Source organism: Xiphophorus hellerii, chromosome 1, assembly GCF_003331165.1.
Source record: "Xiphophorus hellerii strain 12219 chromosome 1, Xiphophorus_hellerii-4.1, whole genome shotgun sequence".
Lineage (NCBI taxonomy): Eukaryota > Metazoa > Chordata > Actinopteri > Cyprinodontiformes > Poeciliidae > Xiphophorus > Xiphophorus hellerii.
Genome location: NC_045672.1, coordinates 29268055 through 29288289, shown reverse-complemented (window position 1 = coordinate 29288289; position 20235 = coordinate 29268055). Strand labels below are relative to the sequence as shown.

Genomic DNA, 20235 nt, shown 5'->3' with positions numbered 1-20235 from the left:
TAGCGAAGCACAGACGATGCGTCAGCGCGTCCGCCATATTGTGAGTGGAGTATTCGCCTTGGAAAGCAACATTTACGTTTCAAATGATTTTGCTGAATTAAGTTCTGTACAATATATGTTTTGTATAGTCCAAATGTTGATTAGACAAGGCTACAAAATATATAAAGAAACATTGAATTGTATGTTTTTCTTATCGCTTGTATTTACTGTTCAATAATTATTACATTCATTTCACATAAATGCTGCCTCATACCTTCTGGTTTTAGTTGGCAACTAGTTCTATTCAGAGTTGGGTAGAAAACTAGTTACATTTACTTGAGTAACATTTTTGAAAAAGTATTTTTACTATGCTGTACTTTGTACTTTTGCTTGAGTAACTTTATTACTACTCTTAACCAAGTCAAATTTCAGGATTCTCTACCCAGAACAAAAATGTTAAAAAAAAAAATCATCAAACACACACTAGCAGGTTTTTGATAAAGTTTCAAAGAAAATGATTTGGAAAATTGTTACTTTGCCTGATTTGATTTTTTTGTTACTTATATGAATTATTGTCATTAAACTACCAAAATTTCCATGTAAATTTATATTTTGGTTGGTTTGATTATGCAATTTTAAATATTAAATGACTGATAATTGTATCAGTTGCTGAGTACTTGAATAGACTTTTTACCAAATACTTTTTGACTCTTTCTTGAGTATTTCTTGGATGGCTACTTTTACTCTTACTTGAGTACAATTTCTGGTTACTCTGTCCACCTCTGGTTCTGTGGTAGAATTTTTTTTAATCAAGTTATATATTCTGACTTTTTAAATCTGATGTTAAATATAATAAAATAATTCTACAACGATCATAGAAATCGTATGTAAAATGTGTAATATTTAAACATTTTTCCACATCTTCTCTCCAAATTTTTTGTATATAAAATAATTAGATTTGTTATCATTACTATTAATATAATTTTCTTCATTCATTATTACAAACAGTTCCATATAAAATCCTTTCTATAATCTTTTTGGATAAATCTCCCTATAAATGACACCCCCAATATGGCGGCGACGTTGATGCACAATCCGGATGCTTATGCGGCGTCTACCCTTCTATGCCTATGCTTCTTCCCACCTAACAACACAATGGGGCCAGAGGGAAACCCCACTTTGAGTTGCCTTCTTCACACCTAAAGTTTAGTTCAACATTTCTGTTCAGATTTTACCAGTTTATCCTGGGAGCAAAGCTTGTTTCTGAGTATTTTCCATCCTTCCTTCCCAGTTGTAGGTCCAGCGTTGCCTGCGTGGATGCACGCAGTGGTATCCCTCCGCCGCCACAGCTGGGTGGATGGGAGTTGGTTTTTCAGACTGAAAACACGTTGGGCTTTATAAATATAACAAAAGGCATCATATAGTTTTACTTGTATATGCAGTTACTTTCTTTGTAGTATTTGTTTTCAGAATTTTATATCGCTATGTGTGAACATCGAGGCATATAAAAGCTGTGGTGGTAAATTGTCATGATTTTAGGTAGTGTCAGCACCATGGACAGCTGCCAGGTGAACCCTCACTTTTTAGTCAGCGCACTTTAAACACATTTTCAAGCGTTATTAAGAACAATAGCAGGTGTTTTATTACAGATTGCAACATTATGATGTATTTTTAACATTAAAGCAGGCGGGAAGAGAGCTAATATGTTCAGCGATACCAGGTTGTGTAAATTAAAACCTTCCTTAAGCTTTAATTTCAACTAAAACAGAACAAAATGGTAAGGGCTGCAGCCTTCCGCTGCACTGGGAGTGAGTGTTGAGCTGCTCCGGTTGAATGAAAGAAGCAGGAAGTTCTTTCTTTGGATCTGCTCACATGACTGTCAGCTGGTTAGAGTCACGTGACGCGCAGCAGTGCGGAAAGGAGAACGAAAATGGCGGAATCCAGGAACTTCAGTAAAGGATCAATAATGGCTTTTATATTCTTTTTCGCCGCCTTTTTAGCTTCAGGGAGCAGCACGGCACAAGTGCCACTTCTTATGTGGTCTACCAAAAGGTATTGAATTTTCTTTTTCGTTTTTAAATTTACGTAGCAAGACTCATTTGAAGTCTGGTCTTACATGCTAAAGCTAACACAAGTGGCTACGTAGCTTTTTAATGTCTAGAATTTCTAAAACAACACAAACGTGAAGAAAAGATGGATTTTTTTCTGTATTCGTAGTTTTTTTTTTTTTAAAGAAACTATAAAGAGTTTATTCGACAATTCATCTGTGGGCGTTATTAAATATAGAGTGTTGTATTTATTTTCATAAACAAACGTCCAGCATAACTAATAATACAACTTAAATTTCCGATGTAAAAATACACACATATTTTTCTTAAAGCTGCAAATTGTGTTTTGTGTGATTGTGGGTCAATGACATGACAAGAGGCTCAATAATCGAGCTGATTAGCTGGCATTATTAGGAATGTTAGCAACATTTTCTAAAGAGTTGCATTTCAAAGCAAACTGTTTCGTCTGAGAGAACACTAAACTAGCTTTTAGTTGATGCTATGATGTTGAGTTTAGGTTAAAAATATACAATTTTGGATCATTAAAGCCTTTGAAATACTGTGACCAAAATGTACAAAGAAGTTCACTTTTATACGTATATGTTTTAGAAATTGCCATGAAACATTCAGCTTATGACCTTTGTTGAATTATATGTGATTTTAGTAAGTAATATAGATGTAATTTACTTGCATATTTCAATCCCTTTATTTAGCCTGAGTGTAACTTTTTTTTTTAGAGTAAAATGACATTTATACAATTAAAAACAGTAATAAAGAATAATCTGCCTTGAAACAAAAAGGCTTTGCATTAATGTTGCTAAACATTATTGTTAAAAACTAAAACCTGATTTTATTTTTGGGTGCTCATGTATCAAATCAGTGACTTATTTAGCATATAGGTACTGGTTATTAATGAACCAAACAAAATTAAGAAATTATATTGTGTATTTGTTTAAATTATCATCTGAATTCCTCAAAGCTAAAATCTGGAATAAGAAATAAAAAGAACATTTCAGGTGTTAGCTTAATCATCTCTCATGTGATTTGATCACAAATATACGCTGCAAATAAGTAAATGAATTTATTTATTTTGTGACAGCAGACACGTCTAACAGACTAATGAAAATACTTTAATTGAAAATGTATTGACTCATGGATAAACCTGTAAATTGCTGTGATGACTGTTCTTAATGTTTTAGCAACTAAGTTGAAGAATTAGCATTTAGCTTCTGTTGTTGTCATTTTCAGTTTGCCATCTTTGACCTCTCCACCGGCCGGACACATAACATCCATGGAGGAGCTGGCCGCCTACCTCACGCCTGTGTTTGGCTCTGGCTCCAACACTGTGATCCTGTTCCTGCAGGACAAGGTCAGAGCATCGCACACATTAGTTAGCTTTTGCTAACACAAGTTAGCTGAGGCTAACATCCTTCCCCTATTAAGACAGTTTGGCATTCACTAAATATCATTTTTATTTCTGTTAGTACTTAAAGACAAACAATGGAGATAAATTGTAATAAAAAAAGCACAAATGTCATGTATAATTTGTATATATATAATTATTTTAAACCATCAGTTATCAAAGAGGGTATTATTATTGGACTTCCTGGCGTTTTGAGACATCCCATGGCACACAGAACCTTTTTTGTACAAATCAACAAGTGGGTAAATTAAAACCCAGCCTCCTTCTCTGCAGTAAATGTTAAACAAAAAGCGCCAGTCTTACTGAATCAGGAGACTCTGGAACAGACTTCTCATTCTGGCGTGACTCTGAGCTTTTACTGTACTTCCCTTTGCACGGTTCCTGCTTTCATTGTTCTGGGCTTTTTGCAGTTTGGTTATTGTGTTGATTCTTACTTAACTCATTTTGATCATTTTGTTGCTTGTTTTTAACTAAATATGTTTATTTATATGTTTAGTTAAGCAAAGATGACTTCACCCTGTTTGGTGGAGTGTTTGGAAACAAGCAGGAAAGTGTCTTTAGGAACCTTGAGGTGGGTTTATTTTGGGCACTAATTATGAGCTGGTAACTAACCTGCATAATATTAAAACTCTTTCCAATCACTTTTTTACAGGCTGCACTCCAGTCCGCTTCCTCTTCAGTGAATTTTCCTGCTCTGGAGTGGACAGGAGAGTCTGCCATCCCCACCCTGCTGCAGCAGAAACTCGGCGCTGCCCCCCTGCTGGTCGATCCAGACACTCTGTCTCACCTGAGCCTCAACACATCGATCAGCAATTTACTGATCATCAATCTGCCTTACGGTTGCGAGTGAGATTCTTTTGTTTTTCTGTGAATTTCCATTTGTAATCACCAGCTGCGTTCCTAGTAACCATAAAAATGCGCAAATTGAAATTGTGAAAATAAATTCTCTTAATAGAAACTTCAGTTTAGAGAAAACTGAAGTTTTTCAATAAAAAAAGTTTTGTAGTAGGACGAGGTGGTTTTTTTAGCCGTATCGGAATTAGATGTAAGGGGAACGATGAAGAAGAAGACAGGAAGTGATGGTTCATATAAGGTTGTCTTTTGAGTGTGTTGAATCTATAGCTCTTCTGTGAAATCTGACTACAATTTCCCCAAAATGCCCCAAATTAAAATCTGTCACAATAATTTTTCTAGACGATAAACCGTTAAAGAAGTTATTACGATAAATGACAATATTGTTGTTTTGAGGCCATTTTCAAGTAATGGTATTATAATGCAAGAACACATTCTCAAAGATCAGTTGGCATTAAATTCTGATGAATGTTTTTGACTGGAACTGGAAGAGGTTTTGAATATTGAAAATAAATAAACTAAAACAACAGAAATGACAAATAAAATGAATAATGAAGACTTCGTAAACAAAATTGTCCTTTAAAAGAATGGCTAGTTGAAGACATTTGTCATCCAGTTTTTGGTAAAAAGAGATAAATGATAAATCATGCAAATGGAAATTATTGAGCTTATTTTAATTTGTCATGCGATTAGTTGATTTATTGCTTATTGCCTGTCTCCCCAGTGCCTGAATAAAACACAGACATTCCTTCTGATAGATCATGATTGCTGAAACATGGATACATTTCATAAAACTTTTACATCCACTGTTGCATAATTTTTAATGACTTATTGTATGAACAAGCTTATTTAAATTTAATTTCAAAATTGTGTTTTTTCAACATCAGCAGAACATTGACAGATTTGCTCACATTTGTAATGGAAACGCAGAGATTTACCAATTCTTTATTGTTTTGCAGCTCACTCAAATCTTGCAAGGAAGTCCTCTCCAGCAATGGTATGTTTAAAATACTGGTTATCTGTTTAAAGTACAGAATTAGGGATTGATTTCAGTATAATGGATATAACACATTTTTTTTGTCACCAGATGAGATTATAGGGAAAGTTCTGAGTTCCCTGAAGGCCAAAGATGTTTCGTACACTGCAGTGTACACAGGGCTGCAGCCATCACAAGTAAGATCTCACAGTTGTCAGAAACATAAATGGTTAAAGTTTGGACATGCTCTGGATTTTTTTGTACAAGTTACTCAGTGAACTTTGTTCAAATTTTTAGGCGATTTCAATGTCATCTTCGTTAAACCAGCAAGTGGGCCGGACCTTGTTACAAGCCTCTGCAGCTGATGATAAAGAGCCTATAATATTTAATAATACGGCCGGACTTCCCTGCATTATGCTGTGGGCTCAGAATCTCTCCATCACGCCCCCAGGCCCTCAGAAGCCCATCTACCTTCCTATAGAAAACGCAACAACGAATGGATCCATGTGTAGCAACACTACTTCAGAGTAAGACAGCGGTTTTCAGTTTAAAGATGATTTTTTTTATATTATAGATTATAAAGTTATTTAATTGCTTTTCCCCCATCTGTAGGCTTGTGCTTACCTTTCTGAACTACACTCTGAGGTAAGGCAACAAGCTGCACACTAAAAACTTTAATCTTATTTGAGTAATGTTTTGAACGACAGTCATCGGTTGACTTTTCTAAAGTCTGAAATATGGAAAGTATTTAGAAAGTAACCGTCTAAAAATAACTTTTTAAAGCTGTATAGAAAAATAAGGCTGCATGTATTTAATATAGAGTTTAAACCTGATTCGATTAGTAGACATAATATATTGTAAAACTATATTTTGTCTTTTAACTGCTGTACCTTTTTTAGTTGTTTTTTTTTCAAACTACAGTGCTTCATCCAATACAGTCCAATAATATTTTATTTATACAAACAAAATACAAAACAATAATAATGAGACATTGTAGGAGTTTTTATTATCAAAGTTTTTTATAGTTATTATACAGTTTTAAGTCAGATATTTACACGCACTGAAAAAAGACACAAAATATTTTTTCTCAGTGTCTGTAGTTAAATCAGACTGAACTTTTCTTCTTTTACCTTAGTTAGAATTACCAAATTTATTTCTATTTGCTTAATGCCAGAAACTTGGTAAGAATTTTTTTTTTTTAGAAAATGTTTTGTAACTTTTCTCTGTGAAAATGCAAGAAAGCTTTTTTAATATTGATCCATACCAGGTGAATAAATAAATGCATCAATAAAAATGACTGATATTTCCCCATAGTTTCTGAAACTATAAACTTTTCAGATTTCTATACTAATATAATCTTGACACTTTTTTCATTTGTTGAAATCAATTCATCATTTCTCAATACATTTTCGAGTAACTCTCTTTTCTTCTCCTGCTAATTGGCAGGTTTACAATGAGTCAGCGGTTCTATCCAGTTTCTGCTCGAAACTGGTTCACCCTGGACTCTGTTCAGATGCAGGTGCGTTCATCTGGTCAGACCGCGTCTTTTGTTGGGAGTCACGGGATCTACGCGCCTGCAGAGTATTCTTTCCACTGCCAGTCGGTCGGAGACGCCCTGCTAGTCCCTGTAAACTCCACTCAGTGGAGGCTGAGTTTTGTTGACTTCCAGGTAATAGCTGTTTTCCACATAATGTTACAAAATATGTAAGGAAACATAAACTTTTAGAATGTTTTTATTTTTTATTATTATTAACTATTCAGTAATTTTTACATTCATTTAGCATAAATGCTGCCTCACACCTTCTGATTTTAATTGGCCATGAGTTCTGTGGCGGAAAATTTTATCAAACGTTTGATCTTAAGGAAGTATGTACTGTTTTGTATTAGTCCCATTAATATTTTACTTTATTCCACCAAATCTCCTCCACATTTTTTGTTTTTTTGTCATAAACTTTTTAATGTCTTGCTTGAGGAGCAAAACGGTTTGTTTAATTTCACTGTCGGCCAATCAGAAACAAAAATGTAAATAAATTATTTTTAATTATGTTTTATATTTAAAAATGATTGAATAACAGAAAGCAAAATTTATAAGATTAAAAAACGCATGGGATTCAATTTGTTACATATTTTTATTTACCTTTCTGATGCCCCACGGCGCCCTCTAGCGCTCCCACTTTGAAAAATACTGAAAATACTGTTCTAACATCGCATGAATGCCAAGTGCTTATTTTAATGATTAGTTTAAGGAAATTATGATTTTTAAAAATAAATAATTTAATAATTTTTTGTGTTTCTTTTCCGGTGCAGATTCAGGGTTTCCGGTTGGCCAATGGAACAAACTTTTCTTACGCCAGCGACTGCGCCAGTTTCTTTACGGCTGGGATTTGGATGGGCCTCATCACCTCACTGCTCATGCTGCTAATTTTTGTGTACGGCTTGCATATGATCATGCAGCTAAACACAATGGACCGGTTTGATGACCCCAAAGGTCCATCGATTTCAGTCCCTCAGTCCGATTAAAGCGTTCAACCAAAGATGCCCTCCAGTGTCCATCAGTCCCTAATGAAGCTGCCATGTTGCTTCTACGTCTGGACCTCTATAGACACAAATGCTTTTGTTCAGTTTTCTTTAGCAATTCCCTGGCAGACGTTTTGAGAGTAAAACACATTCCTTTTTTTCCACCATATTTTAATGTCCCAAAATCTATAAGTTATAAAATTTGATTTAATGTCTGTGCTAAAGAAAAGTGTGCCTGAAACAAGCAGTTTGCACTCTTACCTGAAAATGCCTTTATTGCCAAAATGCATGTGTTCACTGAATGCTGGCTGGAACATTACAGACCTCAAATCTTGCTTTTTTAATCATATACTAGCATTACTAGTAAAAGAAAACAAACGTGGCTGTGTAAAATATCTATTTTTCACTTGTCAGGGTTCGGCCACATTAGTTTATCACTGTTATACGATGTTCGCTTAGACTGTAATTTATTTGTAAAAAATAAAATTACTCCGTTTACCGTACTTTGCCTTGCAAGCCTAATGGTTATCAGCTAATCCATTTTGTGCCTCATTGGATATTTATCAAAACTTTTGATGTGCAAATGCTACTGCATGTACTGTAAATTGCCTCTAATTTAACATCTACAATAACTCTTGAAAGAATATTGAATTAATGCTTTACAAGAACATTTAATTTTCCCTTGGAATCAATAAAGTATTTTGGAATTTGAATTAAAATAGTGAATAAAAATAAATGGATTAAACAGTTGTAAAATGTTTGAATATATGTATGCGTGTGAGGGTGGGTGCGTGTGTGTGTAATGTAATAATTTATAATATTACATAATGTGTATGTGTGTATTTTGTTTTAGAGCTATTGTTAATGTAGCTCTAAATATTAGGACCATGGTAGATAGAAAAGATAAAACAGAAAAAAAAAAGAAATTCTGACTCCAGAAGCAAAATGTTTGTGAGAAAACAAAAATTTTGAGATTAATGTCATAAATTTGAGCACTCCATTGTCAAATATTTGCAAGAAAAAGTTGCTTTTTAATTTGCAAATTAATTTTTGACATTTCCTAGAAAAAACGTGAAAATTTGAGCTTCAAAGGCTGCAAATTTTAGATTTATGAAAATCAAAAAAAATATTTTTTTACAAATATTTTTTGGAAATTAATCTCAACATTTGCGGTTTTTTTCTCGCAAAGTTTTCAACTTTTGCTGCTCAGACATTTTGTGATTGTTCTAGAAAATTCTAGTGTTTTTATAGAAAGTTTTTGACTTGGAAGTTTTATTTTATTAATTTATTTATTTATTTTTTAGAAAATTTCTGATAATCTCAAAACTTTGAGGTTTCCTAACGGAAATAAGTTACTGCTGTCTGGACTCGCAGCATAGCCGTTTGCTACATTTGAACGTTAAAACACTTCCAGAACTTTACACAACATCGGGCGTTGTGTAACTATGGCGACGTCCCTGTTACTATAGTAACGGCCCTAAACATTTAAGCCAGTTTTACTCGCCCTGTTGACAGTTTGCCTCTAAAATGCCAAAACCGGTTTCTCGTCGCGTTAGATTCGGAAGCTCACAGGACAGGAGAATTTACCCCCGCTACTTTCCACTCGACCGATTAGGAAACCAACTGAAAAGAGAAGAAGCTCGGAAACCGCCTCATCTCGGACCGGGCTGCTATTCCAACGATGAGGTGAATACGTTGATCACAAATTATTCCCCCTTTTTAAAAAAAAAAAAAAAAAAAAATCTAAGATACAGTGCCCATTTTATGTTGTACTTTTTTATTTAAAGGATAGCCTAATCTAAAAGTACTGGAAGGAAAAAAGAAAAAACGGAAATTAGCTCATACCCCGCTTTGTTTATTATTAAATTACACATTTTTTGTGGTTTGTACAGATGATAAAACCCTAATGAGTAAATCTGTGAATCTTTTGTAAATGTGAAAGATGTTATAAAATAAATAAATAAATGGAGATAGGAGATGTGGATTTGAGACTACGATATGTTGAATTTTAAGAGAACTGCTGTTTTTTTTCTCTTTGCAGTTTGGCTCCATTGTTTACAATCTGGAAACCAGACCTGTGAGTTACAAGGGATATACTCTCTCTGCCCGGACTGACATTCGTTTTCCACCTTTTAAGGTATAGTTTATACTACATGTCGAGGCGGTTGTTAACTCCGTTATAAAATACAGCTATTATTTAATTTTTAAAAAAGAACAACCTGCAGCCTTTCTTTGTGGTGCTGGAAGACTGGTGTTCAAGTGCCAAAAACATTATTTTTTTCAGTGATATAGCAAAAGATTAAAGGTATAATTTTTTTTTACCTGCTCTACAAACAAAATTTAATAAAGCAAGACTGATTCTGTCTGGGTGGCAAATTAATGTGGAATCAATCATTTTATAATGAATTAAAACTTGAATTAAGCAGTGATGTTTTAATAAATGATGTGATTTTGATCTAGAAGATTCTTCTAATTGCTGCAATATTTCTTTGCAGTGATCATTGTATTGTTTTAATGTGCAAACTAACACTTCAGAGGATTTTTCTCTGATTCTGAGGTATAAATTTTTCATTTTGATAAGGGAAGATGAGGTTGTTTCAGAACTCCACCCTGCATCGTTTAAACGACTCATGTCTGTAAAGCGATCTGTTGAATTCTTCTGCTGGAAAAAAAAAAGACGCTTCACCTTCTCAGCAGCATATCTTTCCTCAGTTTACTCAGATCTCAAAACCAACATCCTTCACACTGAACTATTTTATTTCTCAAGCAGCACTGATGGGCGCCCTGCACAAACACAACCTGGTAAAGTTTGTTGAAGCTCAGAGTTCGATGGGTTTTCTTATCTTTGGCACAGTGAGCTGGATTTTTTCCCTCACTAAATCAAATGGAGAGGTTGACTCAGTTTAATAGAGAACATGTGTGCGTTTTCACTCTGCTGACCTGAGATTACCTTATGGGTTTCTGTTCTTTATGTCTTTTATCTTGTGTAATACCGATTCAAGTTACACTGCTTGATGCAGTGGCGATCAGAATTGGGTTACAGATAATGTCCCAGAATACTGCACCTTTAAAATATTGACCAATCCTGTCACGTTTGACCCTTGACCTTGATTTAATTCAGATTTATGAATTGATCCATAATCCTTAAATTCATTTTTGATTCATTTTTCCAGTTGACTCCATCACCTCAGCAGTACCAGAGAGATCAGAGCAAATCCAGAGTTCCTTTCCACGGCAGAGCTCCGTTCGGTTCTTATGAATATAAATTCAAAATGCCGAAAAACACCTCCTACAACAGCCCAGGGTGAGAGACGATCCATAAATACGCCTCAGAGTTGAACTGAGCTAACGGTCGTTTCTTCCTGACTCAGCCCTGGGATTTACGAACACATCACAAAAAAGGACAGGAAGGTGATCTGGCCCATGTGCTTTGGGAAACCAGACTGGTCCAAACTGCCGCATCAGAACAAGAAGGCTGTCAAAGTGACGGTGAGTAACACCAAAAATCTAAATATATGCCTATACCTCTTGAACTTTTTCACATTAACACCACAAACTTCACTGCTTCTTGTTTGGGCTTTTATGTAATAGATCAACACAAAGTATCAAATATTTTAGATCAGGAAGGAAATGAAACATATTTGATTTCCTGAAAAGTGTGAATGGGATGTTTCAGCCTCGTTTATGCTGATACCTGTAAATAAAATTCAATGCAACCAAATCAAATTCTCCTTAAAAAAATCTCCTTTAAAGCACCTTCCCCTAATTATTAATAACTTAATCCAAAAATTAATCAAGACTGTACTGATTATTTTTTATTTTACAAGTATTTTTTAGCTGCAGATGCGTCCTTTGCTTCAAATGATCAAGCAAACACTAAATAAATGCTGTCGATGCATTTGAGGCAATAAAATATTTTTCTTCTTTAAAAATTTAATTTGTTTATTAGCATCTTTTTTGTATTTCTAATATTGTATAAAATGGCGTAAGTGTAAATTAGCAGAATGTGCCATTTTTTTAAATCCTGTTTATTGTCAGAATATTCAGTAGTTGCAGCCCTAAACTGCACATTATTTTTAAAATATTTACAAAACAAAGTATCATTTTGGTCCCACTTTACAAATGTGTTACTTTATGTTTGGATTTAAATAAAATCCAAAGAGATTTGAGGTTTTACAAAACAAACTTTGAAGGAAAAAAAAGCTCCACTACTTTGCCAAGTCATTGTATTTAAAAGACAATCCAACACTATGAATGAAGAAACAAAAACAACAAAGGTTGATGTATAAACTATACACGCAGCAACTGAAAGCCAGCTTCTGTTTTTCTTTCCTCCCCTCAGATACCCAATGACTATGGGTTCGTTAGGCACAGGGGCAAACTGGCCTATCTGAGTTTGTACTTTTAACTCTACAGCTGCGGAATGAAATCACATCACAACATGGATGCCGCGATGAGTTGCCTGAAGCTGCAGAAATCCTCACCTAGGAGATACCGTAAGAGTTAATAAAAAAACAAACTTGCTTTTTGCATTTGTACAAAAAGTGGGAGGAGGTGACGTGGAACATTTGTTGCATACAAATCCCAATATGAAGTGGGTGTGTACAGAAAACATAAAAAAAAAACAGTGAGCGGCTGCTTCCTGCTCTCAAAGCAGGTTTTTAAAGTTTCGTCTCTGAGAGGAGAAAACGTCTTCACCGCTGAGCCGCAACAAAAGAAGCAAACAAGAGTTCATCATTAGAGCGAGGTCATTTCTTCCTCCTCACTTTGGGTTTCTTGACGGGCCGGAGATACGGGTTGTCGATCACGTTGTCTTCGCTGGCCTTGGTTGATGGAACGACGCCACCAGGGGGCAGCACGGAGTTCTCTTTGTCGGCGCTCGGATCATCCTGAGACGCAAAGAAAGTTTTACGTTAAAATATGTCCGCTCCCGCATCAAACTAATAAAATAAGCCACTAAAAAATTTTTTATAGAGCAGTGAAGGACAAAAAAGGAAAGCAATAAGCGTTCATATAGTTTTGAGACAATTTACAAGTGAGAGTAAATAAAAGAGCAATAAACTTTAAGTTTGACACTTGACGCTGGAACTGCAAGATATTTTAAATATCCAAAATAAAATAAATGGAATTAAAAACCATATAACCAAAATCATAAATGAAACTGATTATTCTGTCAAAAAAATATCAATAAAACTATTATAATATTGGGTTGGGTGATAAATCGATTTTATCAACTAATCAAATTTTTGTTTTTCAAGATTTAACTTTTGGAATATCTGGATTTCTTTTCCCACCAACGCACTCTTTTGGTTTCCATAGCTCTCAGTGATGTCAGGATGCCCAGGACAAGCATGGTTTTTTTATTTAAAGAACTTTTTTCTCTCTGAATTTTAAGATGTTTCTCCTAGTAAAATTGCGTCTTTTTATTATTAATCTTAATAATATTATGATTATATTCTTGTAATTAAAGATTTTCAGTAATACAACTCACAGAAGGGATGACTGAAATAAACACCACTTATTAAATATATTTTCTTCTTTTTTAGAAAAGAAAGCGAGCAAAAATAAGAAATAAAAATCAAATAATATCTGACATGATAAAAATTTGAAATTTTATTTTAAGCCATACTACCCAGCTCTAATCTGTGGGTAATTTCCAGATTGTGTGAGTTCAGAAAGACAAGATTAATATTGGTAAGATTAGTAAGAAAAACTACATTTTCTGAAGAAAGTTCCCCACAAAAATACATCCAAGTACTAAAATCATAGAAAAATGGTGTTAGACTCCAGCTGTGAAGACTTACAGCGATAACATTCCCTGCTGCGTTCTCGCTGTCTGTCTGGTCGTCCTGCTCTGATGAGTCCGTCTCCTCCAGAGTCTGCAGTTCCAGCTCTGAAGGAAGGAGGGCATTGAGGTACGGGATGGTGCTCGGCCGGGCAGCGATCACTGAAATCAGTTATATACATATTAGTGATGCACTGATACATTTATTTCACTTCTGATACTTGTATCTTAGGTTTAGTATCAGTAAATACCAATCTGATACAGAAAAACAGCTGAATTGATTTAAAATGTTCCTTTTTCTACTTAAAACCTTATTGAGAAACAATTCATTTCAACAAACAAGGTATGAAGAAAGGAGGTGAGTTCTAGGGTCGTCTCTACTACAGATACTGTGGAAGTTTACACTATAAAATAACCAGTGTTACAATGACATCACTCACAGGGAAAGGCAGAGATGTCATCTTTGAAGAGGCTTTGGGTTTCTCCGGTTTTGGCCATGAAACGGGTGAGTGCTCGTTCCACGTCTCTCCTCTGGGTGGCAGCTTTTTCTCTCACTACCTGGTAGTCCGACACAGGCTCTCGAAATGTCTGAAGGACGTAAAAGTTCAAATGTAATCAGCAGTTACCTTCAGAGAAACCAGTAAGCTCATTTGATTTTCAAGGATTTGTTTTCTAAAACTGGTTTCTGGCTCACGGGTGTTTTGATGTAGGTGTGAGGGTCGGGGAACTCCGGGAAGTGGCCGGGAATGTGAGACGGATGCGTCCGCTTTTGTCCAGCAGACAGAGATTTAGGAGTCACAGGCGCGTTCGTCACTGGAGCTGAAATTCAAAAATGAAAATAAAAAGTTAGAAGTTTGGAAAGCACACAGGGAACATAAATGAGAGGCAGACAACTTCCTTACGGGCGGTTATGACCATCCTCTGAGATCGCTTGGCGTACACAGGCAGCGTGTCGACGTTGAAACCTACAAACAGTTTGAATTTCATCAGATTTGAGTCTGTCGGCAGCAAAAGGAAACGCATGCCGTCGGTTTGTGGATTTCTGATCTCACCCATTTCAATGAGGGTCACCACGGTGTCCGACAACGTCGGGACGCTCCTGGCTGTGTGTTCACAGTACGTTTTAGCACATCGACCGATTTCAGTTATGTCTTGGAGGAACAAAAAGACAAATATTTTATCTTTTCTTTTACACAACAAAAGGGATGTAATAATATTCAAGGGTTTGTGTTTGTACAGAAAAGTGGATACAAAATTGCCATTTCTTAAATCATATCCTGCTTTTTAATTAAATGTTTAAAAAAATTATGTTTTAAATAAGAAAATGTATTCATTTTTTTAATTACATGAGAAAAATTCACCACAAAAAGCTTTTTTTATTTAAATATATTTCAGTGGAGAACAGATTTAAGTACTGTCAACAAACATAAGTAGTCATTTGACAGGCTTTGGCAGTCATTACTCTTATGGAGATGTTCGTGTTAGATGGTAGAAATAAAAATGAACAAAATTCCTGATCAATAGGAAGCGAGCACAAGCTTTTACTTTTTCCAGGGTTTTTCTATTTGACGTATTTTGTTGTTGAGCATTTTTAAAATTAATATTTCCTTTTATATTAAAACAAAGATTCTTAATTTTGCACATAATGTTTGAGTTCTTAAAGATACGTGAGTGGAAAACACTTTTCAACATTTTGTAAAATAAAGCTCTGTTGAACCACAGCAGTTTGTCTCATTTTTCTATTTAAGTATTTTTATTTACACTTAGTAGCTGATCAAAAGTAGTTTACATTTATATTTAGATATATTTTGTATTTTCTTTGATGCACAAAAAGCATTGTGTGATTTTGTATATTTTTATATATAAATATATTTTTCATATGTCGTGATAACAGTTTTGGCAATATTGCCCAAGAAGATTATTCTTTACTTCCTAATGAGAAGTAAAAGACAGGTTCTCAAACATCTCTTTTTTTAAGTGCTCTATTTTGATGATTATTTTATGGGCGGACACCATTTCAAGTTTTCGCATTGAAGTCTTACGATCTTTAGAATATTTTAAATCTTCCAGTTAAATGAATCATACGTACAGCTCTGCATCATCTCCGTCAGCGTCTCCACGGCGGCCTTCTCGGCGCTCTCGAAGCCGCTCTCGGTAAGCAGGGCGCTGACAACAACCTGCAGGGTCCGCCGCCGGGCCAGCTGGTAGTTCTCTGCGGGGCTGGAGGCTGCTTTAGCTCCCCGCTGACAGAGCACAGAGGAAACAGAGCCTGAATAAAGACTTCATCTTTAGTTAGCTACATGTTTATCAAAACATATGTAGATATGACCAAAAAGGAAGTTATCTGAACCTAATGCTCATAACACAGCGCAGTAATTTGTAAATATATTTATGACTTTCAGTAACTAATCCTTCTCAATATGTAAGACATTGAAGAAATATATCTGCTGTTTGACTGCGAGCTAACACTACCTAGCTTAAAGACCGTTACATTCTGTTGCGTGACCGAAGAGAGCGACTCTTACCCCGCTTGAATTCAGCGACGTCCCCGATGCTGCCGAGGAATCCCCCATCTGCACTCACTTCAACTTTCTTTCCTTAGCTAAATAAATGTGTAAACGTATTTTACTCATTCGACTGGCGCGTAGCTACTGATAGTAAACATAGTGCGGCTTAATGACGTCGTTTCCGCTACTTGGGCGGAAGTTGAATCCACCTGCAGTTTTACTTAACACTGCCATCTAGTGCTAATTTGTTAAACGACACATCTGTTACCATGAAAAACAAATCCTAAGTCTGATTTTTGCACTATTTTAACACCATCCGTTTTATTATTGTTTTATTTATTAAAAATTTAAATAGAGATTTTGTTTACATCATAGTATCTTTATGTGTGTTTAAAACAACTGATTCAGGCCATCACCGGGAAGATGGATCATCACAATAGTTCTCAAATTAATGTGCTGCTTTCATGTTTGTAGAATAATTGATGTCTAATTTTATGTCACAGAACAGTTTTGGGGTTAAATAACACTCTAAATTATTATACATTGTGTATCTACGCTCCTGTGAACAAATCTCCAAATCCTGAGATGTGCAGATTCTGCTCACTTATTTAAGTCAGGACAAAAAACATTATTGATTTGTGAAACTTTCCAGTTTATGAGACTATGAACAGTTTTTTTGCTTTAAATTTAAATTTTACAAATGATTTTATATTTTGCTTACATTTTATGATGAATTTATTTGAATTAGCCCACATAGTTATAAAAGTCACATGTAGAATTTTGCTTGCAAAAGAAAAGCTGTTTATTACTATACAAAACATGTAAAAATTCTTCCTTGAACATCCAGTACAAGTCATTTATTAGAATCTGCTGCCCAGCAGCCGAACATTACTGTATCCTGCAGTTTTTCAGTCAAACAGTTCACCGTATTTTGTTTTGTCAACAACAAGGGCAAACTACATTTTTAGCCACATGAGAAATAAATACTGCAGAAAAGGGGATCAGTTTAATGTGGTGATAGGGTTTATCACTACTGCCATCAACAACCCTGTCTTCAGAGTCCATTTCTGGGTACGAAGGGTTTCCCTAAGATGCGTGCAAACGGTTGGCTGAGCTTCTCTGCAAAGCAGTTCCCGGATGTTTGACCTTCGCCTCAGACTTTACGACTGCCATCATGTCTTCAGCTTCAATACGAACAGAGGTAGTATCAGCTGTTGGGACATCTTTCTTTTTCTTGTTTTCAATGAGAAGTTGCTCCAGTTCTTCCTCTATGGTGCGATCCTCCTCAAAGGGCAGGAAAATCATCTCCACCATTCCGCCAACCATTCCAAGGACAGCCAGAGTGGAGCCGAGCATGTAGATCTTCAACATGCTGCGGGTAGGCTTCTGGCTCAGCAGATCCTTGGCGAAAGGGATGATGTCACTTATGCTTTCCATATTTGGATTTGATGACCCTGCTGAAAAAAAATCAAGAAAAACAATGTACAAACCTGTTTTGTCTGAGAAAATAGTCCTGAAAATGTTCACCGTGTTTTAGAAGCAACAACTCACCTTGACGCACGTACCAAAGTCTTGATTGTCCCAAAGTGTTTGGCTCAATCTTGATGGTGGAAAGGCAAGAGAAAATCCTGCAATTTAAGGGCGAGAAGAGCCACGTCAACTCCCTCAGACTTGATGAATATTCATGAGTACTGCAGTCATTTTTTTAAGCGATTCACACTTGTTTGTGTCAAAGGGCATGCAGTTGTAGAGCAAGAAGTGAAACACTCCTTGTGCATGATGCTGAGCATGTGACATCACATTTACCAAAGCAGATACAGTAAACAGGTTGGTGTGTGGACAATCTCTGACAATTGGGTTTTGGCATATCCATCAATACTGATACAAACTGAATAACATGTGTGGTTGATTTGCATTGGGTGAGTTGTAACTATGCACATAGACCTCCTCAGGTGAGCTTGAACAATGTCCAATCAAAGTATGTGTGGCTGAGAAAAGTCCCTCCCACGTATTGACTGACAAAGATTGCTTGGTTATACAAGGAATACCCCTTATTGAACACTGACAGATAAGTTCCATGGCCAGATAAGTAGCTACACAATCCTTTGAATCATGCAGTCCTGTGCTGCTCTGACTCCTGCACTCCTGCAACCCATCTGACTCGGTAAGAGACTAGGGTGTTCGTGTGTGGGGGTGTTCACGTGCGCATGCAATCTTTGCCTCAAACTCCATGCCCTTCGACCCAGATCTTGCTGCACGCGACAGTTGGGAAACGAGTCTGCTCTTTGTCACACAGGGCCATGTGTCATGCAGACTCAGTGAAACGGACACAGAACACACATTAGGGCTGAATCAACATCTGTACAACAGATGATGCACGCTTCACACGGTAGCTTTTAGTCCAGTTGGATTTTAAGCCACATTGATGGCGAATGTCTATCTTTTGTCTTTTCAGTGATCCAGTCAGAAAATATCTGATAAATTAAATATTTAAATTTCTAGGTGACTTATGGGTCAGTGGTAGAGCAGACACAGCATATACTGAGGTAATTGTCTTTCTTGCAACTCTCCTGGATTTAAAACTCGACTCTACATGCAGTCTTCTTCAATTATTCCAATGATTGCGCTCTCTGTCAGATTTTGAATAGAACTTCTACAATTGCTGGGGAATAACCGCGTCAAAATAGCAAGTTTCATGCAAGAGTGTAAATAAAAACAAATTCTGTGGTCAAAGTTGTCATATCGATTGACAATGTCAACAAGGTGGAAAGAACATACAAAAAGAACTTTTTAAAAGATTAGGATAGAGAACAATAACGTCACCTTGAAAGAAAATTCAATCTGTATCTTTCCAGTAGTACAGATAGTCACTTAAACTCATCAAAAAATACAAAAAAACACAATTTTGCATGATGGCTGTCCATTTATTACCATGAATAGAAAGAAGACTGAAATTATGCATTGCTTAGAGGAAGTGATTGTACCATTCCTTGCATTTCTTTTACCCCTGTAATGTTAAGGAATAAGAAGCTTTCTAGATGTAGGGATCTAACAGCACCACAGAGTAGTGTAGCTCCTATCCCTGTTGTGGAAAAAATTACTTTAACAAGAGTCTGGAAAATTTATTAAAACCTTGCAAGGTGAGAACAGAAATACAGAGTCAAAGGAGTCTGTCAAGAGTTGCTCTGACTAACAGTGGATCTGACTTCCTTTTATAGATTCTGGTCAGAGAAGAGAGACTTGATCGGACTATAGGTGTGAATCCCAGATTGTGATGTACCAGGATTCTGTGGAGCCCAACACAGATGGTTTTGCCATTTGTCTATTGTTAAAGATAGGGGTTTGTTCTTTCATGCTAAAGAGGGCAGATACGTAAATTCCATGTTGGGGAAGTAACACTTAGATAGTCTGAAGGATCAAGGAGCTCTCCCCTGCTGTTATATGACACTGCATAAGTCTAGAGAGCAGCTTGACCAATCTCATGATAAGACCATGCAGAAATACCTAAAGCAGAAGAGGTTTGAGGAGCACATTATAAAATTTTACATTACATCTCATATCCATCAATATCCAAAGTGCATAGACATTGGGACTAGCCTATGAACTCCTGGAATAGCGTAAATGTCCTTTCACCTGGCTGCATTTAGTTTCCTTAGTAGCAATCTTGGATTTTTTTAGCCTATGAACTCAGCGTAACTCTTGGATTAGCATCAACGTCCATTCACCTGGCTGCATTTACTCTCCATAGTAGCAATCTCTTGGATTTTTACCTTTACTGCTTTCCTGACTGCATCAGATTTTAAATATGAAACCATGGGATCAGGATGTCTTGCTTCAAACCCAAGCAGGAGTATATCTGCTATCTCTAGGGAAGCATGCTGGATACTTTCCCATTTGCAGCATTCCAAAATTTGTTAAGGATATGGTCGAAAGCAAAAGCACAGAACTTTATGTGTGCATTCGCTTTCTTTGCGTACTGTTGCTGTCGGGGACCAACATTAGAAGGGCCTTGCCAACACCTTCAGGCAAGGCAGGACACAACAACAGAGGCAAATAATTCCAGGGCAAACTGGAATGCAACCAAACTATAAATCCCACTGAGATTTACCTCTGCTGTTTTGTTTATGTCGTTGTATTTTTCAGTTACT

General features: G+C 36.0%; 4 protein-coding genes across 6 annotated transcripts; 2 read left to right on the top strand and 2 right to left on the bottom strand.

Moving 5' to 3' along the window:
• Positions 1 to 1868: 1868 nt before the first annotated feature.
• LOC116717475 (V-type proton ATPase subunit S1-like) lies at positions 1869 to 8542 on the top strand. Its single transcript, XM_032558901.1, has 10 exons — positions 1869 to 2031; positions 3276 to 3396; positions 3947 to 4021; positions 4103 to 4296; positions 5262 to 5299; positions 5390 to 5475; positions 5576 to 5805; positions 5891 to 5923; positions 6725 to 6947; positions 7586 to 8542. The coding sequence occupies exons 1-10, from the start codon at positions 1910 to 1912 to the stop codon at positions 7796 to 7798; spliced, it is 1335 nt and encodes a 444-aa protein (XP_032414792.1). The 5' UTR covers positions 1869 to 1909; the 3' UTR covers positions 7799 to 8542.
• A 636-nt stretch (positions 8543 to 9178) lies between these two features.
• On the top strand, positions 9179 to 12203 carry LOC116717460 (protein pitchfork). 2 transcript variants are annotated; one of them, XM_032558891.1, is made up of 5 exons: positions 9179 to 9481; positions 9837 to 9932; positions 10969 to 11099; positions 11167 to 11284; positions 12138 to 12203. In XM_032558891.1, the coding sequence occupies exons 1-5, from the start codon at positions 9323 to 9325 to the stop codon at positions 12201 to 12203; spliced, it is 570 nt and encodes a 189-aa protein (XP_032414782.1). In that variant the 5' UTR covers positions 9179 to 9322. The 2 variants fall into 2 exon arrangements, with proteins under 2 accessions (XP_032414782.1, XP_032414773.1); XM_032558882.1 differs by lacking the exon at positions 12138 to 12203 and having other exon boundaries at positions 9180 to 9481; positions 11167 to 11640.
• Positions 12005 to 16286, bottom strand: taf8 (TAF8 RNA polymerase II, TATA box binding protein (TBP)-associated factor). The gene is made up of 8 exons (XM_032558870.1): positions 16106 to 16286; positions 15670 to 15823; positions 14633 to 14731; positions 14483 to 14545; positions 14275 to 14399; positions 14021 to 14168; positions 13600 to 13742; positions 12005 to 12684 (listed from the first exon to the last, which is right to left on the bottom strand). The coding sequence occupies exons 1-8, from the start codon at positions 16151 to 16153 to the stop codon at positions 12544 to 12546; spliced, it is 921 nt and encodes a 306-aa protein (XP_032414761.1). The 5' UTR covers positions 16154 to 16286; the 3' UTR covers positions 12005 to 12543.
• Positions 16287 to 16804: 518 nt separating this feature from the next.
• On the bottom strand, positions 16805 to 17758 carry g0s2 (G0/G1 switch 2). 2 transcript variants are annotated; one of them, XM_032567993.1, is made up of 2 exons: positions 17639 to 17758; positions 16805 to 17541 (listed from the first exon to the last, which is right to left on the bottom strand). In XM_032567993.1, exon 2 carries the CDS (start codon positions 17522 to 17524, stop codon positions 17174 to 17176), a length of 351 nt encoding a protein of 116 aa, XP_032423884.1. In that variant the 5' UTR covers positions 17525 to 17541; positions 17639 to 17758; the 3' UTR covers positions 16805 to 17173. The 2 variants fall into 2 exon arrangements, with proteins under 2 accessions (XP_032423884.1, XP_032423877.1); XM_032567986.1 differs by having other exon boundaries at positions 16805 to 17544; positions 17639 to 17755.
• Positions 17759 to 20235: the final 2477 nt, after the last annotated feature.